At 41.0% G+C, this 18,254-nt stretch overlaps 1 protein-coding gene across 1 annotated transcript; it reads left to right on the plus strand.

The window, feature by feature from the left end:
* Positions 1–1,242: 1,242 nt before the first annotated feature.
* LOC122690764 (ARL14 effector protein-like) lies at positions 1,243–15,159 on the plus strand. The gene is made up of 3 exons (XM_043897695.1): positions 1,243–1,310; positions 9,626–9,694; positions 13,309–15,159. The coding sequence occupies exon 3, from the start codon at positions 13,319–13,321 to the stop codon at positions 13,772–13,774; it is 456 nt and encodes a 151-aa protein (XP_043753630.1). The 5' UTR covers positions 1,243–1,310; positions 9,626–9,694; positions 13,309–13,318; the 3' UTR covers positions 13,775–15,159.
* The last annotated feature ends 3,095 nt before the right edge of the window (positions 15,160–18,254 follow it).

Consider the following 18,254-nt stretch of genomic DNA (forward strand, 5'->3'; position numbering starts at 1 on the left):
GTAGTTTGACAAAACACGATCTGTATAATCTTCTCCAAGGAGATTGGGCAGCACACCCTACTGTGGAATAATGAAAATATTCCCAGATCTTAGCAGTTTGGGTATGAATGATGTCACATTTTTATGCCCAAATTGGACTTCCCTGGTGACACAGTGGAAAAGAATCCATCTGCCAATACAGGTACACTGGTTCAATCCCTCCCTGTCCGTATGCCCTGGAGCAACTAAGCCATTGCACTACAACTACTCAGACCACGTGCCCTAGAGCCAGTGCTCCACAAGAGAAGCCACTGCAATGAGAAGCCCCAGCTCTCCCCAACTAGAGAAAGCCCTTGAGCAGCAACAAAAATCCAGCACAACCAAAAACTAAATATAGAAAAAACAAACAAACAGACACATTTATGCCCAAATTAAGGACTCTTAACCCAAGACTACTGTTCTACTGCATCCCACAGGCCAGCAAGGCCTGACTTGCTCAGTTTCGCAACCAAAGAAAGGGCCCTAAGTCAGCGACAGAGACGAAGACATCACGGTTGAACCGATGGAGGACCCTGCCTGTCTCGGGCAAGGTCCTGGAGCAACATCCCATCGTGTGCAACGCAGGAGCAGGCAGGCAGCACGGACACGTCGGCAGGTTTCACTGTTGGGGGTTGGGGGAAGCCAGGATTACCAATTGTATGAGAACTGACCTTAGCTGATCCCTGTCAGGCATATGCCCTGGAGAAGGAAATGACTATGCCTGTCTGGAGAATGCCTGGCAGGCTACAGTCAAAAGACTGGGACATGGCTGAACACGCATGCGTGCAGGCACGCAGGCACCCAAGCACGCAGCCACACACCCATGCATGCACCCATGCACACAGCCACGCACCCACGCACGCAGGCACATACTTAGCCATGCACCCACGCACGCACCCACGAATGCACTCAGGCACACACACACACACACACACACACACACACACACACACACACACACACACACACACACACACACACACACACACACACACACACACACACACACACACACGGACGCCCACACAAGCACGCATGCGCACACCACACACGCACGCAGGCACGCACGCAGGCGCGCACGCAGGCAGGCACGCACGCAGGCGCGCACGCAGGCGCGCACGCAGGCACCCACGCAGGCGCGCACGCAGGCGCGCATGCATCACGTACGCATGCGCACACACCACGCACGCATGCGCACACAAGAACCCATGCACGTGGTCCAAGGCCGCCATTGCGCAGAACCGGCTGATCGCGGGAACCAGTTGAGAGACTGACTCCTCCTCTGCAGTTTGGTAAGCTATCGTTAGCTAGGCCGTGGGGCAAGGAGGTGGGAAGGTCAGTCCTGCAAGTAGGGTGTAGATGAAGTAGGCACTAGTCTGACAGGGACAGAGAACAAGAACACAGCCATTTTGAGTGGCTTCATCTTCCAGCTGCCGCTAGAAATTCCTCGATGCCCCTGGTACTTCACAGGGCAAGTATCTTCCAGGTAGTTAAGTAAACTCTTGCCCATGTTCTTCTGAACTGTGTTTGTTGTCACGTACCTATCGGTACTTTGTGGTTGCCAGGTAGGCACCTATTTCTATTTCTCTTCTATGACTTGCCATTCTCCAGCGCTCACTTTAAGGTCCTATAGCCCCAGTGCTATGTGCTGGTCTCAGGAAGAGTAAGACTGGGGAGCATAACCCTTCTCACCCTTTTTTTACTTTATCTTGAGTAATTTTCTTTTCATATGTTATCTCCTCTGCACAATAATCACATAACCCCTTCTTGCAGAAGCTTTTAATTTTTTTATTTTATTTCTTATTTTTTTAATGCTCACCATTTTTTCCCTCAATTATTTTTATTAGTTAGAGGCTAATTACTTTACAATATCCAGGTTGGATGCATGAGACAAGTGCTCAGGGCTGTTGCACTGGGATGACCCAGATGGATGGGATAGGGAGGGAGGTGGGAGGGGGTTCAGGATGGGGAACACATGTAAATCCATGGCTGATTCAGAAGCTTTTAATTTTAATTTGGTCCCATTTGTTTATTTTTGCTTTTATTTCCAACATTCTGGGAGGTGGGTCATAGAGGATCCTGCTGTGGTTTAGGTCGGAGAGTGTTTTGCCTATGGTTTCCTCTAGGAGTTTTATAGTTTCTGGTCTTATGTTTAGATCTTTGATCCATTTTGAGTTGATTTTTGTGTATGGTGTTAGAAAGTGTTCTAGTTTCATTCTTTTACAAGTTGTTGACCAGTTTTCTCAGCACCAATTGTTAAAGAGATTGTCTTTTCTCCATTGTGTATTCTTGCCTCCTTTGTCAAAGATAAGGTGTCCATAGGTGCGTGGATTTATCTCTGGGCTTTCTGTTTTGTTCCATTGATCTATATTTCTGTTTTTGTGCCAGTACCATACTGTCTTGATAACTGTGGCTTTGTAGTAGAGACTGAAGTCAGGCAGGTTGATTCCTTCACTTCCACTCTTCTTTCTCAAGACTGCTTTGGCTATTCTAGGTTTTGTGTATTTCCATACAAATTGTGAAATTATTTGTTCTAGTTCTCTGAAAAATAGTATTGGTAGCTTGATGGGGATTGCATTAAATCTATAGATTCCTTTTGGTAATATACTCATTTTCACTATATTGATTCTTTTGATCCATGAACATGGTATACTTCTCCATCTATTTGTGTCCTCTTTGATTTCTTTCACCAGTGTTTTATAGTTTTCTATGTATAGGTCTTTTGTTTATTTAGGTAGATACATTCCTAAGTATTTTATTTTTTTCGTTGCAATGGTGAATGGGATTGTTTCCTTAATTTCTCTGTTTTCTCATTGTTAGTGTATAGGAATGCAAGGGATTTCTGTGTGTTAATTTTATATCCTGCAACTTTACTATATTCATTGATTAGCTTTAGTAATTTTCTGGTGGAGTCTTTATGGTTTTCTATGTAGAGGATCATGTCATCTGCAGTGAGATTTTTGATTCTTCTTTTCCAATCTGGATTCCTTTTATTTCTTTTTCTGCTCTGATTGCTGTGGCCAAAACTTCCAAAACTATGTCAAACAGTAGTGGTGAGAGTGGGCACCCTTGTCTTGTTCCTGACTTTAGGGGCAGTGCTTTCAATTTTTCACCATTGAGGATAATGTTTGCTGAGGGTTTGTTATATATAGCTTTCATTATCTCGAGGTATGTCCCTTCTATTCCTGCTTTCTGGAGGGTTTTTGTCATAAATGGATGTTGAATTTTGTCAAAGGCTTTCTCTGGATCTATTGAGATAATCATATGATTTTATTTTTCACTTTGTTAATGTGGTGTATTACATTCATTGATTTGCAGATATTGAAGAATCCTTGCATCCCTGGGATAAAACCCACTTGGTCATGATGTATGATCTTTTTAATATGTTGTTGGATTCTCTTTGCTAGAATTTTGTTCAGGATTTTTGCATCTATGTTCATCAGTGATACTGGCCTATAGTTTTCTTTTTTTGTGGCATTTGTCAGCCTTTGGTATTAGGGTGATGGTGGCCTCATGGAATGAGCTTGAAAGTTTACCTTCCTTTGCAATTTTCTGGAAGAGTTTGAGTAGGATAGGTGTTAGTTCTTCTCTAAATTTTTGGTAGAATTCAGCTGTGAAGCCGTCTGGTCCTGGGCTTTTGTTTGTTGGAAGATTTCTGATTATAGTTTCAATTTCTGTGCTTGTGATGGGTCTGTTAAGATTTTCTATTTCTTCCTGGTTCAATTTTGGAAAGTTGTACTTTTCTAAGAAGTTGTCCATTTTATTTGCATATAGTTGCTGATAATAGTCTCTTAGGGTCCTTTCTATTTCTGTGTTGTCTGTTGTGATCTCTCCATCTTCATTTCTAATTTTGTTGATTTGATTTTTCTCCCTTTGTTTCTTGATGAGTCTGGCTAATGGTTTGTCAATTTTATTTATCTTCTCCAAGAACCAGCTTTTGGTTTTGTTGATTTTTGCTATGGTCTCTTTTTTTTCTTTTCCACTTATTTCTACCCTAATTTTTAAGATTTCTTTCCTTCTACTAACCCTGGAGTTCATAATTTATTCATTTTCAAGTTGCTTTAGGTGTAGAGTTAGGATATTTGACTCTTTTCTTGTTTCTTAACGTAAGCCTGTATTGCTATGAACCGTCCCATTAACACTGCCTTTCCAGATATGCATTGTTTATTTGAAAATATTTAATGAAATCTCCTATCTCTAGGTAATATTTGATCACAGAGGTACCTTTGCAAAATTTATATATATATATATAGTGTACATACAGAAAAGTGCATGTAACCTAAATGTAAGACTCACTGAACTTTCAGAACTTAAACATGCTGTGGACACTAACCAGATCAATAAAAGGACTTGGGATTTCCCTAGCAGTCCAGTGGTTAGGACTCCATGTTCCTACTGCAGAGGACATGGTTTCAATCCCTGGTCTGGGAACTAGATCCCACAAACCACATAGCACCAATAAGATAATATATCTTTACCCACGACCCCAGAAGACCTGCCCCCAAATACTCTTTCCAGACAGAGCTCTCACCCTTGGGGTAACCAATAGCCTGACCCCTAACAGCAGAGATTCCTTTTGCCTGCCTTTGAACTTATTATAAATAGCAACATATAGCCTGTGCTCTATTTTCCTGACTTCTATCAGTCAGCATTATGTTTGTGAGAGCCTTCCTTATTACTCTGTGTAGTGATACATTTTTTTCCTCTCATTGCTGCAGAGCAGTATAGATACACTAAAATGTGTTTACCTGCTTTCCTGTTGATGGACCTTTGGGTAGTTTCCAGTTCAGTGCTGTTACAAACACCCAAATTCATGTCCTTTCATCAACACAAGTATGCACTGTTTTGGGATATGTACCCAGGAATTACTGGGTCATAGGGTAAGCAGGTGTTCAGCTTTAGTAGGTATCAGCTGTCATAAAACCATTTGTTTGTGGTTGTACCAGTTTGCACTTCCATTAGCAGTGACGAGACTACTGGTTGCTCTACAGCCTCTCCTAAAATGTACTCAGATCAGTCCCTTACCTTCTAAGGGATGTGGTATTTCTAGTGGCTCAAAATCCAGATTCTGGATCTAGACTTTCTGGGTTCAAATTCCAGCTTGATCCTTTAATATGTGTGTGATCTCAGACACCTTACTTAATTTTTCTGTGCCTCAGTTTTTTTCTTCTGTAAAATGAGGACAATAGATCATCTACCTCATAGAGTTAAGGATTAAATGAGTTAATGCACGTAGAACACTAAGGATAGTGCCTGGCACATAGACAATACTCCGTAAATCTTAGATATTATTTTCATTCAAATGCATTGAAAAAAATCAGTTGCCACCAGTGCAATAAGGGAGTTGTGTATCTTACTGTAAAAGAAATAGAAGGTTTCCCACATATCCTGGGAGGCCGTCAGATGAGTGCCACAAGGGGTCTCTGTATGCAGGAGCAAGATAGCATACATGTCTCAATCTCAGGCTATGCCAGTCACAGCTAATCCTTGGGAACTTGTATGTGCAAATTAAACTATCATGTCAGTGCCCCAAAATAGTCATGGGAGAGTATGAACCATGTATACAATCACTATAAATGACAGTTGGGGCTTTATTTATTTGGCTAATGAAGCCACTGACATCTCTCCTCTTTAAGTTAGCCGATAACAGTTTTAGTGAATTCTTTACAAACTCTATAAACTTTAACAGTCTAACCCTTGGCAAACACCACTTTAGGAATTAACATAGATGTGGATTTCAGTAAATAACTATAGATTCAGTAAATATTCCATGGAGGAAAGAGAAATGGTAAAGAATGATGATAGGAGAGTAGGTAGGAAGTTCAAAGACATGCAAAGCTGACACTCCGGTCTCCATGAGTGAGTCACTCACTAGAATTGGCTTTTAATGTGAAATATCAGCAAATCAGCAAATACATTTTTTGTGTCCATCTTCTAGCTTTTGTTGTTGTTGTTGAGTTGCTCCGTCATGTCTCTTTGCAACCTCGTGGACTGTAGAGCACCAGGCTCCTCTGTCCATGGGATTCTCCAGGCAAGAATGCTGAAGTGGGTTGCCATGCCCTCCTCCAGGGGATCTTCCCCACCCAGGGATGGAACCCACATCTCCTGCATTAGCAGGTGGATTCTTTACTACTGAGCCCCCAGGGAAGCCCATTCCCTATTACAGCTTGCCCCGTGTTTAGCCTCTCCGTTGTGTCCAACTCTTTGTGACCCCATGGACTGTAGGCCACCAGGCTCCTCTGTCCATGGAATTCTCCAGGCAAGAATACTGGAGAGGGTTACCACACTCTCCTCCAGGGGATCTCCTCAGCCCAGGGATTGAACCCAGGTCTCTGGCATCACAGGCAGATTCTTACCATCTGAGCCATCAGTGTAGCTTAGTGGGTCGCAACCCTGGCTGCCTATGAGAGTCACCTGGGGGAACTTCCCTGGTGGTCCAGTGGGTGGGACTCCACGCTTCCACTGCAGTCGGGGGTGGGGGAGTGGCCAGGGTTTGTTCCCTGATCTGGGAACTAGTACCCTGCACACTACTCAGTGTGGTCAAAGAAAATAGAATCACCTGGGGAACTTTAAAAAATTTACATTCCCCCCGCCAAAAAAAAAAAAACATGCTCAGCTTCTCACTCAGAAATGTCAATTGAGTTTGCTTGTCAGCAGGGCCCAGATTTCTTTTTTCCTCAAGGTCTCCAAATGATTCTAATGTGCAGCCAGAGATGGGAAATATTTCCTTCTGAGTGTCACTGCAACAATACTGGCGGTCCTTTCTGAATGATCATCTCTTGCAGTGGGGTGACAGGGAGGATCCTGAGTAGTTTCTATGGAGTCTGTCTGGTTTAGTCAAGAAAAGCTCAAAACACTGGTTCAACTGGTTTTTATCTGGTACAATTTTCTCTCCTACCTATAACCTCAGAATATTCCAATCTATTTTAAGCCTTCCTGTGGTTTCTAAAGCACAATACTTTCCGAACTGAAGACTTACCATTTCAAATCTCATGGGCAATGATTCAATCTAGAGCAGAACAAAAACGGGACTTAAGTATCCCAATTAGTAATTGGATTGAAAGAAGACCCAGGAAAGTGCCCTTCATAAAAGAGTGAAATTGTGTTTTATGTGGTGGTTGTTGCTATCACCTGTGGTTTCAACTGCAGGAAAAATAGGAAAAAGCCATGGAACAATCATTGTATTGGGTTGGCCAAAAAGTTCATTTTGCTTTTTCCATGAAATGTTACAAGAAACCCAAATGAACTTTTTGGCCAACGCAATATTTGAACTTGGGCACACATGAATTTGAGTTTCTGGCTTAGCCACTTGTTAGCTGTGAGTCCTTGCCTTCTCTGAGCAAATGTTTGATGAAAGATGGACGCATTAGCAGATCTCAGAAGGAAATTTTGTAGATTAAAGGAGCTAATGTTAGCGGTGCTTGGCAAGGTGTGAGTCCCAAGTAAATGGCACTTATCCTTGTGTGTTATTCGGCTAAGGCTATGATGCTGCTGCATAGCAAACACCCCACCCCTAAATCTTAATGGTTTACTAAGATACCATTGATGTTCTTCCTCATGTGTCTGTGGGTCACTTATGGCAGCTCTGCTTAAGGCTGTGAATCAAATTGAGATCTGTTCATATGTGTCTCATTTTGCAGTCAGCAGCTTCCTGGGGTATGCACTTCTCATGGCAGATGACAGAAATACAAGAAGAACTTGGCAGAAATTTGCAATGCCCTTTAATATCTCAGCACAGAACTCATTAATGATCACTTGTGCCCATTTTCCTTTAGCCCAAGCAAGTCATATGGCAAATTTCAAGGTCAATGGGATGGAGAAGTATAATCTACCTAGTGAAACTATGGCACGATACAGGGAATAGAAGGAAAAATTATGAACAAATAATACATTCTTCCACACTTTCCTTCTGCAGGGTGTCAACAGAGGAGAAAAGAAGGGTAGGTAAGGAGGGAAGAAATAAATAGTTGGATCCCTTAGGAACTCTGCCTTGTGCCTCATTTGTAAGCTCTTGTCTGACCTCCTTTATAGAACTGGTCCAGCACTCCTTCAGGCAGAGAAAAGCAGTTCTGTGGGCGTGGCAGTTTTCTGGATCCTCCCCCAGTCCAGGTATTTGTGATGAGGCACACACTACTCAGAGACAGTCTAGAATTCACCAGAAGCCTTCTTGAATTCTGCTTGCAGGAACACATCTAATTGTATTTAGGAAGATAAACAGTAGCAATGGCAGGTGAAATTCAGCAAAACATACTATACTATTTACCAGTTGTCAGAATAACCAGATCTTTGTCTAAATTCAACCCCTTCTCTTTACCCTTTCAACAACTTTTTAATGTATGGGCACTGTCTCTTATGATTTGCTCCAAATGACATCATCTCTTCTCCAGTATATAATAAAGTGAAGTCTCTCAGTCATGTCTGACTCTCTGCAACCCTGTGGACTGTAGCCTACCAGGCTCCTCCGTCCATGGGATTCTCCAGGCAAGAGTACTGGAATGGGTTGCCATTTCTTTCTCCAAGGGATCTTCCCGACCCAGGGATCGAACCCAGGTCTCCCGCATTGCAGGCAGACGTTTTAACCTCTGACCCACCAGGGAAGCCCCCAGTATATAATGGTGGTAGGCTAAGAATCCTTCATTTGAATTCTAATATTTCATTTGTATTTCAAATCTAGGTGAATAGGCAGCCCCACCTCTATTAACCAGAGGGTTCTGGCCAAATATGTAGTGTGGTTGTAGACAGTTACCAGATACACCCTTGTATGTTCACTAATTTCAGGAAGAGTATAGTGAATTAAACAAAGGTGTTTAACTGTTATGACTGAGGATCACTCAGAATGTATCTCAAGATATCAAACTGTATGAAAGTCATCTCCCTAAAGATCTTTGTTGAGGGATATTTAGCAACAGCTGTGCGAGCAGAGGATGGCAGGCAGAGCTGGGCTCTGTTACAGTCTCAGAAGAGTTACACAACCACCCTTCTCCAGGTGTGGTCCCCGGACCACAACATCAGAATCACCTCAGGCTGTCGGTTAAAAATGCAGAGTCACAGGCAACCCCGCAGACTTAATGAACTGGAATTTCTGGGTGCAGGACCCAAGAATTTCCGCTTCTCTATACAACAAGGCTTTTGTCTAACATCAAACATAGACAGAGGTACCATACATCTTTGATTCCAAGTATCAGTTATGGAAAATGTGAAGTTTTTATAATGCCAAATTAATCATTCTCGCTGTTAAACGAAAAGGATCTCTTTCATTATTACTATTACTGAAGATTTTTTTAAAAGATTAAATTTGTTGAAACTTTCAGCCAGGGTACTCCTGAAATAAGATTTCTTTTGCCCCCCTTCCCTCTTTTTTTTTTTTTTTTTAACATAATTTGAACATTTGAAACTATTTTTCATTAAGACTATTTCAGTAATAACCATTTTCCTCCCATTTTCTCAAATACCAATGGCCTAGAAAACTCGTATAAACATTTTTAGAAGAAAGATGAAAGTTAAGAGACACAATTATTGTGAAGGACAGGAGATTTTATTTGTGTGTTACATTTAACACATTTCCCCCTAATGAATAGATGACAAACTGCCTTTTTATGCATTTTAGGTAAAAGGACTGTCTTCGGTGAAAGTAGTGTAACCACCTAAATCAGGATTATCTTTCATCTTACACTTAGTAAGTATATTTTAACATTTTTAATCTATGTGAGTGGGATAATAAAAAGCATCAACTGCTTCAATAAGTGAATTAAGCAAAAAGGCAGTTTTGAGAGCTGAGAGAAGTATAAAAAAACATCAACCAAGAACAAGTCTTATGGACTCCTCCCTCCCTTTTCTACCTTCTTTCACCTCCTGTTATTACATATAAGTTTAAAGGGTTTCATCTTAATGGCTTCCTGCTTCCAACAATGTGGAAAGTGAATCTGAATCATTTGGAATATTCTGAAACTTTACTGTAATCATGAACACAAAGATGCAAAAAGATGTTGAAACATCTGTTTTCCAGATTAAGAATATCACCCAGATAGTTGGGGAAAAAAAGTCTTCCATTATCTCGCCTTTAATCCAATTAGCAAATACATGTCAATCTAAAAGATTCTAGTAACCATTGCTCAGAGGGAGAACAATCCAGAAAAGAAACACAAAAAGGATATTTTCAACACCATGAAATTTAAGGACTAACAGAACTATGGTAAGAAAGATAATGATAAAGCTCATGCATTTAAGACTTTTATGTGGTTGGGCTCAGAGTTTTTTCACTGTATTTTATGACAAGTAAATAAATTGTCGAGTGACAAGAAAAAAATAATGTTACCTTCAAAGTGATTTTAACAGAAAAAAGAGTTCCCTGTGAAAATACCAAGATCTTTCCTGACCAACAGGGTTGGAATGTCAAGGGTTCAAATGCATTCACCAAGCATTTATTTCTATTTTAAATTTCCCTTAACTGTTTGCCTGAATATATCCTCCCAACATGTTTGAGAGAGGTCAAGGGTTTAAGAGGCCCTGGGGTTTAAGCTACCATTTCTGGTTCACAAACATATCTCATGTCAAAGGTTGAGTGTGCTATAGCTGAACATAAAATGGCCACATCTGTTCAGTTGCCTGGTGATTTTACTTGCAGTGTCCAGCAAATTGGGTTATTACAGTGTTCCTGCAGTAAAAGGTCTCATTGTAATCTGATTCTATTTTCTTTTACTCACTGTTAATACTCTAAAAATAAAAGGAATATCAGTGGAACAACATTGGAACATTCAGACAGGCAACAAACTCTGCTTTTACTGTAAAGGTATTGAGAATCAGTTTTGTGTTTGGTTCACAGGTATTCATAACTAACCTTTGAGTTTCTCTACCAGAGTCTTGATGCCTGTTTCTAAAACAAATACTGTGCCTTAAAATTGGCCTACACAGATATTTTGCTTAATTGAAGAGTGAAAGATTTTTACCCCAATTTATTCATTTTTATAAAGGCCACTGCTTGAAGGACTCTGGACTTGTGTGTGCAATTGTTACTGCAATAAATAGGGCACAATTCCTAGCATATATGATATACTCTTCATCAATATTTGTTGAATGAATGAAAAAAAATAGTGGTTTTAGACTGGATTATGGTGGCAGATTTGCACATGCACACACTCACTTTTTTTTACCATTATGGGAATGAACCAGAATTCTTTAAGATGTAAAACTTAGTTCTGGAGAAGGGAATGGCAACCCACTCCAATATTCTTGCCTGGAAAATGGACAGAGGAGCCTGAAGGGCTGTACTTCATGCGGTTGCAAGGACTTGGACAGAACTGAGTGACTGAGCACCTCACTAAACTCGGGGGAGGGGGGTGGCACAGAAAAATGATATCAAGGTTAGTTCTAAATAGGGATGCCTCTATTGATATTTGATTATTATGAACCCCACCCCCCATAGGGTTCTCTGAATCTGAACTGGAGCACCTTTCCCTGTCCTTGCAGTGAGCTACAGATAATTGATCTCTCCAGTGGAGATTGCCAAACCTTTGTGGGCAGAAACCTGGTCTTATATCATCTTTGAAATTCTCACTGCACCTAATTTAGGGCATACCCATAGAGAAGGTACTTTTATTATCCCCACTTTCAGATGAGGAAACTGAGGTTAAGCAACTGAAGTCACCTTAAGTTAAAGTCAGATAGTGGTGAAGACAGTGCTAGTGTCTGATCCCTGGCAGTGTGATGCCTGAGGCTCCTCTGCCTAGGGTAATGTAGCACAAAGGTAGCTGCTACCCCTTTTTTTTTTCCCAAAAAAAGTAAGATAAGTAGTTAACCATGAAGTTAGAACTCAAAGAATAAGAGTAATGAGAAAACTAAATGTTCTAGACCTGCCAAGACATTGGAGTAACTTAGATAGAAATTATGAAACTGTATTATTTCTGTCCTGGATATTTACTCAACAAGATCCTGGCAAATAAATCCAATTGAAGAGAGAGACTTAGGGGAATCATTTGCTTTTCCTTCTCTGTAGACACTACATTGTTCAAGTGACAAGGAAGACCTAAAAGGGAACCTGTTGCGTGAAATTAGTAGTATGTATCAAACGGAGTGTGGCCAGTCCTCTGGAATTGCCTGAAACTCTCCAGTGAGAAGCAAAGGGAATTTTTTCTCTAGTATGGTGATCTTCTCACAGCTAATGCCCCATCCTCTGTCTCTCTTACTTTTAGCCAGTTTGCTTCTTGAAGCTAGGCAGAACATCCTTAAAGAAATGGGTATCCTCTGCCTCTCTACTCTAAATTATTAGTAGTTTGCGAAGCTTTGTGGAGTCTGTAGGACGTGGGCCAATTAGGAGAGAAACAGAGGGATGGGGGGAGTGGTGAGGGAAGAGACATACCCACGGGGACAGTGAGACATGGAGAGAGGTGAAATGACACTGAAAGTCCTTGAGAGTGTACTGATTTTAGAAAGCCTTTTAAAAACCAATCACTAATTCAATATGATTAATTACCTTAAAGTAGCTTGTAGAGTGTTTCCTGAGAAGTGGAGGTCACTTCAAACGAAATAAATAAACCACAGCTAATGTACTGACGTTTTCAAGAGAAAAGGCAATTGCTAAAATGACCATCCAATTTCCATTACTTACTACAGTCATTAGAAACAAGGAATATGTTTATTGATCTGAAGTGGTCCAAACAGTATTTTCTTTGTTCAAACCAATTTAGCTGGAGGAAAAGTCAAGAGTTTGCCTTGTGTGGGGGTGTTGAGGGGGGGAGCATTGCGGAGAGAAGGAAATTCTTTACATAAAAAACTGTTGTTTTTCTATCCTAGGGCCACTCACCTAAGAAGAATAACTGGGTTTCTGTTAAAGCAAAGCAGTTTTTGCCCCCGATCACTATTGGTTTAGGTCTAGGCCCTTGAGACTCAAAGTAGGTTTGGAATTAGCAGTATCAGTACAATCTGGCATACATTAGAAAGATAGACTCTCTGGCCCCACCCCAGTCCTAACTGAATCATAATCTAGTTTTTAACAAGAAGTTTCATGATTCATATGCACATTAATGTTTGAGAAGTACTAGTCTAGACAAACATGAATGGTTATTTAAACATGTGATAGAAAAAAAGAGATGGTTAAATAAAGGAGGAAAATCTATCTGGTAAAAGCACTTTTGTCCAAAGATTTGTTGGTGCTGATAAACGCTCGTATCCACTTAACCCAGGTTTGAAGTAAAAACTTAATAGGCCCATTCTGAAATGACGTTTACCAGCTCCAGCGTCCTCGTGGTTGAATGAGCGCCCACAAATGGTTGCTGACTTTGTTTGTGTCCCCAGGTGAGCAGAAATGAGTAAAAAAGCAGAAAAAAGCAGTTCCGTGCGAGAGAGACGTGCACGTCAAAGTTCTCCTGAGAGAGCCAGTGAGATGGAGGAGAAGATAATGAAACGGGTAGAGCGGCAGTTAAAAGGGCTGACATTTCAAAACCCCGGGCCTCAGGTCGCCAACTTTAATCCTAAAATAAGGCAGCAGCAGAAGAAAGAGCAAATGTCAAAGAAGAAAGAATTGTCTTCTCCAAAGCCCGAAACCAAGAAGTATGACAGAAAGGGCAGGCTCCTCGTCAATCAGGCTGACCTGTGTGATTGCCTCGATGAAGACTGCCTGGGTTGCTTCTACCCGTGCCCCAAGTGTAACTCCACCAAGTGCGGGCCCACGTGCCGCTGCAGCCGCCGCTGGGCCTACACCAGCATGCTCGATGAGAGTGGGGAGGTCATCAGCAAGATGCCATTCAACGTCTCCGACTAGGAGCAGCCCTCCAGGCTGATCAAGTTTCTCTTCGTTGCAGTTAAACCAGCCTCTTTCTCCTGGGTGAATTTTAGGACTGGGGGAAAAAAGTTTGAAAAATACAGTTTAGACTAGTTAGTGTTCTCTGAAGCCATAGAATCCTGTGTAACGCACTGTCCTTCTCTAACCTTCCTGCTGTGACGACTCAAATTCCTCCCCTGGTAACCAGCAACTCAATTGCTACTCTGCTCTCAGATTAAAAATCCCTTTCCTCTTTGCTGGTATCTACGGAGATGGAGGTTTAGGATTTTTAGAATTCTGTAGCTGAGAGCTTGTCTTGACATGGAACATATGTTTATAATAGCTAGTTACCATTAGGATCTTACACATTATCAGTTCTAAATCAGAATTGCTATTTGGATTAACTTGGCACTGCATACTCGTAGTCTCATTTTTTATTATTACTGTTTTAACAATACTAAAATGAAATTTGTTTTTTAAAAAAAAAGCTTAATTGGCCACATGGCCCAGCATATGAGCACAAAAGCAGAGATTCAATTTAAGTGATATGCAAAATGCCAACTGGAAGCAGACTTCAAAGAACAAATTTTAATCTAATTGTTACATACAAATGATTTAAAAGCATTTTTTTGGCAGCTAAGGCTACCAGCCACACAGAACTGGCCAAGGTGGTACAAAATTCCTAAGGCCTAAGTTGCATTTGGTCTTGGAGGTATAGGATTTAAGGAAATTCAGCTAGTTTCTGCTGACCTCAGTGAAGATACCATCTCAGAAGACTGATGTGAAACATCTGGGCCAGGTTTGGCAGCTAGTGTGCAAAACTGCTTTTAGGGAAAATCTCTATGAAAATGTTCACACCCACAGCATCATCGGGAAAGTTTCTCTTCAGTCATCTTTGATACCAAGTTTTATTCAAATGATCTGTAAGAAGAAAGTTGCTTTTCCACTTTTCCATCTTTACTGCTCAGGAACATTTAATTGCTTCTTCTGAAGCTTTGGATTCGGCACAAAGAGACTTTCCACTGAACACAGTTGTGCAGGCACTGGCTGAGGCTGCAGACGTAATGGGCTAAAAATAGACAAAAGGCCCCTATCTCTATCCCACCAAATGGCCATGTATGTTTACCCACTAGAAAATATTCACCTGAGACCACTTTTTTTTTTTTAATTTTTATTTATTTATTTATTTATTTATTTATTTTGTCATACATTGATATGAATCAGCCATAGATTTACACGTATTCCCCATCCCGATCCCCCCTCCCACCTCCCTCTCCACCCAATTCCTCTGGGTCTTCCCAGTGCACCAGGCCCGAGCACTTGTCTGAGACCACTTTTGCCTCTGACTAACTCACCCAAAATCTCTGTGTGGCAAGTTCATTAATAAAAAGCATTTAAATTTCCTTACTTTGATTTTTGTGTGTGTGAGAATGTGTGTGTGTTTTAGACCCAAGAGAAAAAAAAAAAAGCTTTTCCCCCTTCCCTGAAGCAAATCCATGTTTTGTTCTTTGGCAAACACCAATCACGTTCCATCAAAAATTCCTGATAATAGTGATATTAGGTTGGTGCAAAAGTTTTGCCTCATCCAACATATTTACCGGCCGCTTGCCAACCACCCACCACTTCTTCAAGCATCTTGAAAAGTTTTTGTGGGGGAGATGCTTCCACAACCAGCAGGAGGCAGAAAATGCTTTCCAAGAATTTAATCAAATCCTGAAGTACAGATTTTTTAAAAATTACTCATTTATTTTTAAAATTTATTTTTTAATTGAAGGATAATTGCTTTACAGAATTTTGTTGTTTTCTGGCAAACCTCAACATGAATCAACCATAAATATACATATGTCCCCTCCCTCTTGAACCTCGATCTCATCTCCCTCCCCATGCCACCCCTCTAGGTTAGTACAGAGACCCTGTTTGAGATCCCTAAGATATACAGCAAATTCGCCTTGGCTGTCTATTTTGCATATGGTGATGTAAGATTCCATGTTACTCTCTCCATTCATCTCACCCTCTCCTGCCTTCTTCCCGTGTCCGTAAGTCTGTTCTCTGTGTCTGTTTCTCCATTGCTGCCCTGCAGATAAATTTTTTGGTACCATCTTTCTAGATTCCATATATATGTGTTAGTATACAATATTTGTCTTTCTCTTTCTGACTTACTTCACTCTGTATAATAGGCTCTAGATTCATTCACCTCATTGGAACTGACTCAAATGTGTTCCTTCTCATGGCTGAGAAATATTCCCTCGTGTATATGTACCACAACTTCATCCATTCATCTGTCGATGGACATCTATGTTGCTTCCATGTTCTAGCTATTGTAAATAGTGCTGCAGTGAACATTGGGGTACCTGTGTCTTTTTCAATTTTGGTTTCCTCACGGTATATGCCTAGGAGTGGGATTGCTGGGTTATATGGTGGTTTTATTCCTAGTTTTTTAAGGAATCTCCATACTGTCTTCCATAGTGACTATATGAATTTACATTCCCACCAACAGGGCAAGTGTTTATCCACACCCTCTCCTGTTTGTAGACTTTTTGATGAGGGCCATTCTGACCACTGTGAGGTGATACTTCATTGTAGTTTTGATTTACATTTCTCTAATAATAAGCGATACTGAACATCTTTTCATGTCTGTCTTAGTCATCTGTATGTCTTTGGAGAAATGTCTGTTTATGTCTTTTTCCCCCTTTTTAACTGGGTTGTTTTTCTGGTATTGAGTTGTATGAGCTGCTTGTATGTTTTGGAAATTAATCCTTTGTCAGTTGTTTCATTTGCTATTATTTTCTCCCATCCTGAGGGTTGTCTTTTCACCTTTCTTATAGTTTTCTTTGCTGTGCAAAAGCTTTTCAGTTTAATCAGGTCCCACTTGTTTACTTTTGTTTTTATTTCCATCACTCTAGGAGGTGGGTCATAGAGAATCTTGCTTTGATTTATGATATCGAGTGTTCTGCCTATGTTTTCCTCTAAGAGTTTTATAGTCTCTGGTCTTATATTTAGATCTTTAATCCATTTTGAGTTTATCTTTGTGTATGGTGTTAAGAAGTGTTCTAATTTCATTCTTTTACATGGAGCTGTCCAGTTTTCCCAGCACCACTTATTGAAGAGGTTGTCTTTGCCCCATTGTACATTATTGCCTCCTGTCTTGTTCCATGGTCATATTTCTGTTTTTGCGAAGCACAGATTTTTATGCTACAGGAATAAGCAAACTTATTCCTCATTGGCAAAAATGTGTTGATTGTAATGGTTCCTGTTTTGATTCATAAAGATGTGTTTGAGTCTAGTTACAATGATTTAAAATTCGTGGTCTGAAACTGCAATTATGTTTGCAGCAACCTAATACTTTGCTTGTTTTTACAGGTCATCTTAAGACTATCGGAATTAGTAGTTTTTCTTTTTAATGCTCAAACTGGTACCTAGCTTTGCTGAATTGGTGAAGATGGGCTTGAGAAATACAAACTAAACTTCCATTCTAGTCAAACAACAATCTTGATATGAATGTGCTGAGATGAAAAGATATCAATGATATTAATTTAAAACTCTGAATATGGAATATACCTTTCATATGGGCAGCTGTAATTACCTGCCTAGACTGCAATTCACATTGGTCAGGAGTTTCCTGGTGGCGCAGTGGTTAGGACTTGGTTATTACTGCCAAGAACAGAGGTTCAGTCTCTGATTGGGGAACTAAGATCCCGCTAGCCACCTGGTGTATCCAACAAAAAGTTCACCTTGGAAGGCCCCCTTTCATTGGTTAACCTCTTGTTGAGAGTAACTGGTAGAGACATTAGCGCTCCCTAAACATCAATAGCCTATGTGTTTCCCTACATTGCAGATGAGTTGGCCTCTTGTGACTACTTCTGGTGAATGGACTGTAAGCAGAGTTGATGTGTGTCACTTCTGGGCCAGGATAGTTAAAAGGAGCATTCCTTTTCTGTCTCCTTCTTCCTTATTCCAGAATCAATAGCTGCTAGGATGGAAGTTGCCTGGATTCCTGAGTCACCACCTATAGGCAAGCCGCTCTGGGATCAGTACTGCTCAAATATGGTTCATGGACCAGCAGCATCAGCGTCACCTGAAAGCTCATGGGAAAAGCAGAGCTGAGCCAGATCCCAGACACGTAGCATCTGAGTCTCTGCGGTGGGGACCAGGACTCTGTGCTTAGACAGGCCTTCCAGGTGGCTCTGGTACACACTCAATTTTGAGAACCAGTGACCTGATCTACATCAGATCTGGTGCCAGTGAGAAACTTTTATTTTGTTAATCCACTGGGGGTTGTTAGTCAGCTATAGCCTGTCCTATCCTGTCTTATCCAATACTTTGGCCACCTGATGCGAAGAACTGACTCATTGGAAAAGACCCTGATGCTGGGAAAGGTTGAAGGCAGGAGGAGAAGGGGATGGCAGAAGATGAGATAGCTGGATGGCATCACCGACTTGATTGATATGAGTCTGAGCAGGCTTCGGGAGTTGGTGATGGA

Source organism: Cervus elaphus, chromosome X (assembly GCF_910594005.1).
Source record: "Cervus elaphus chromosome X, mCerEla1.1, whole genome shotgun sequence".
NCBI classification, from domain to species: domain Eukaryota; kingdom Metazoa; phylum Chordata; class Mammalia; order Artiodactyla; family Cervidae; genus Cervus; species Cervus elaphus.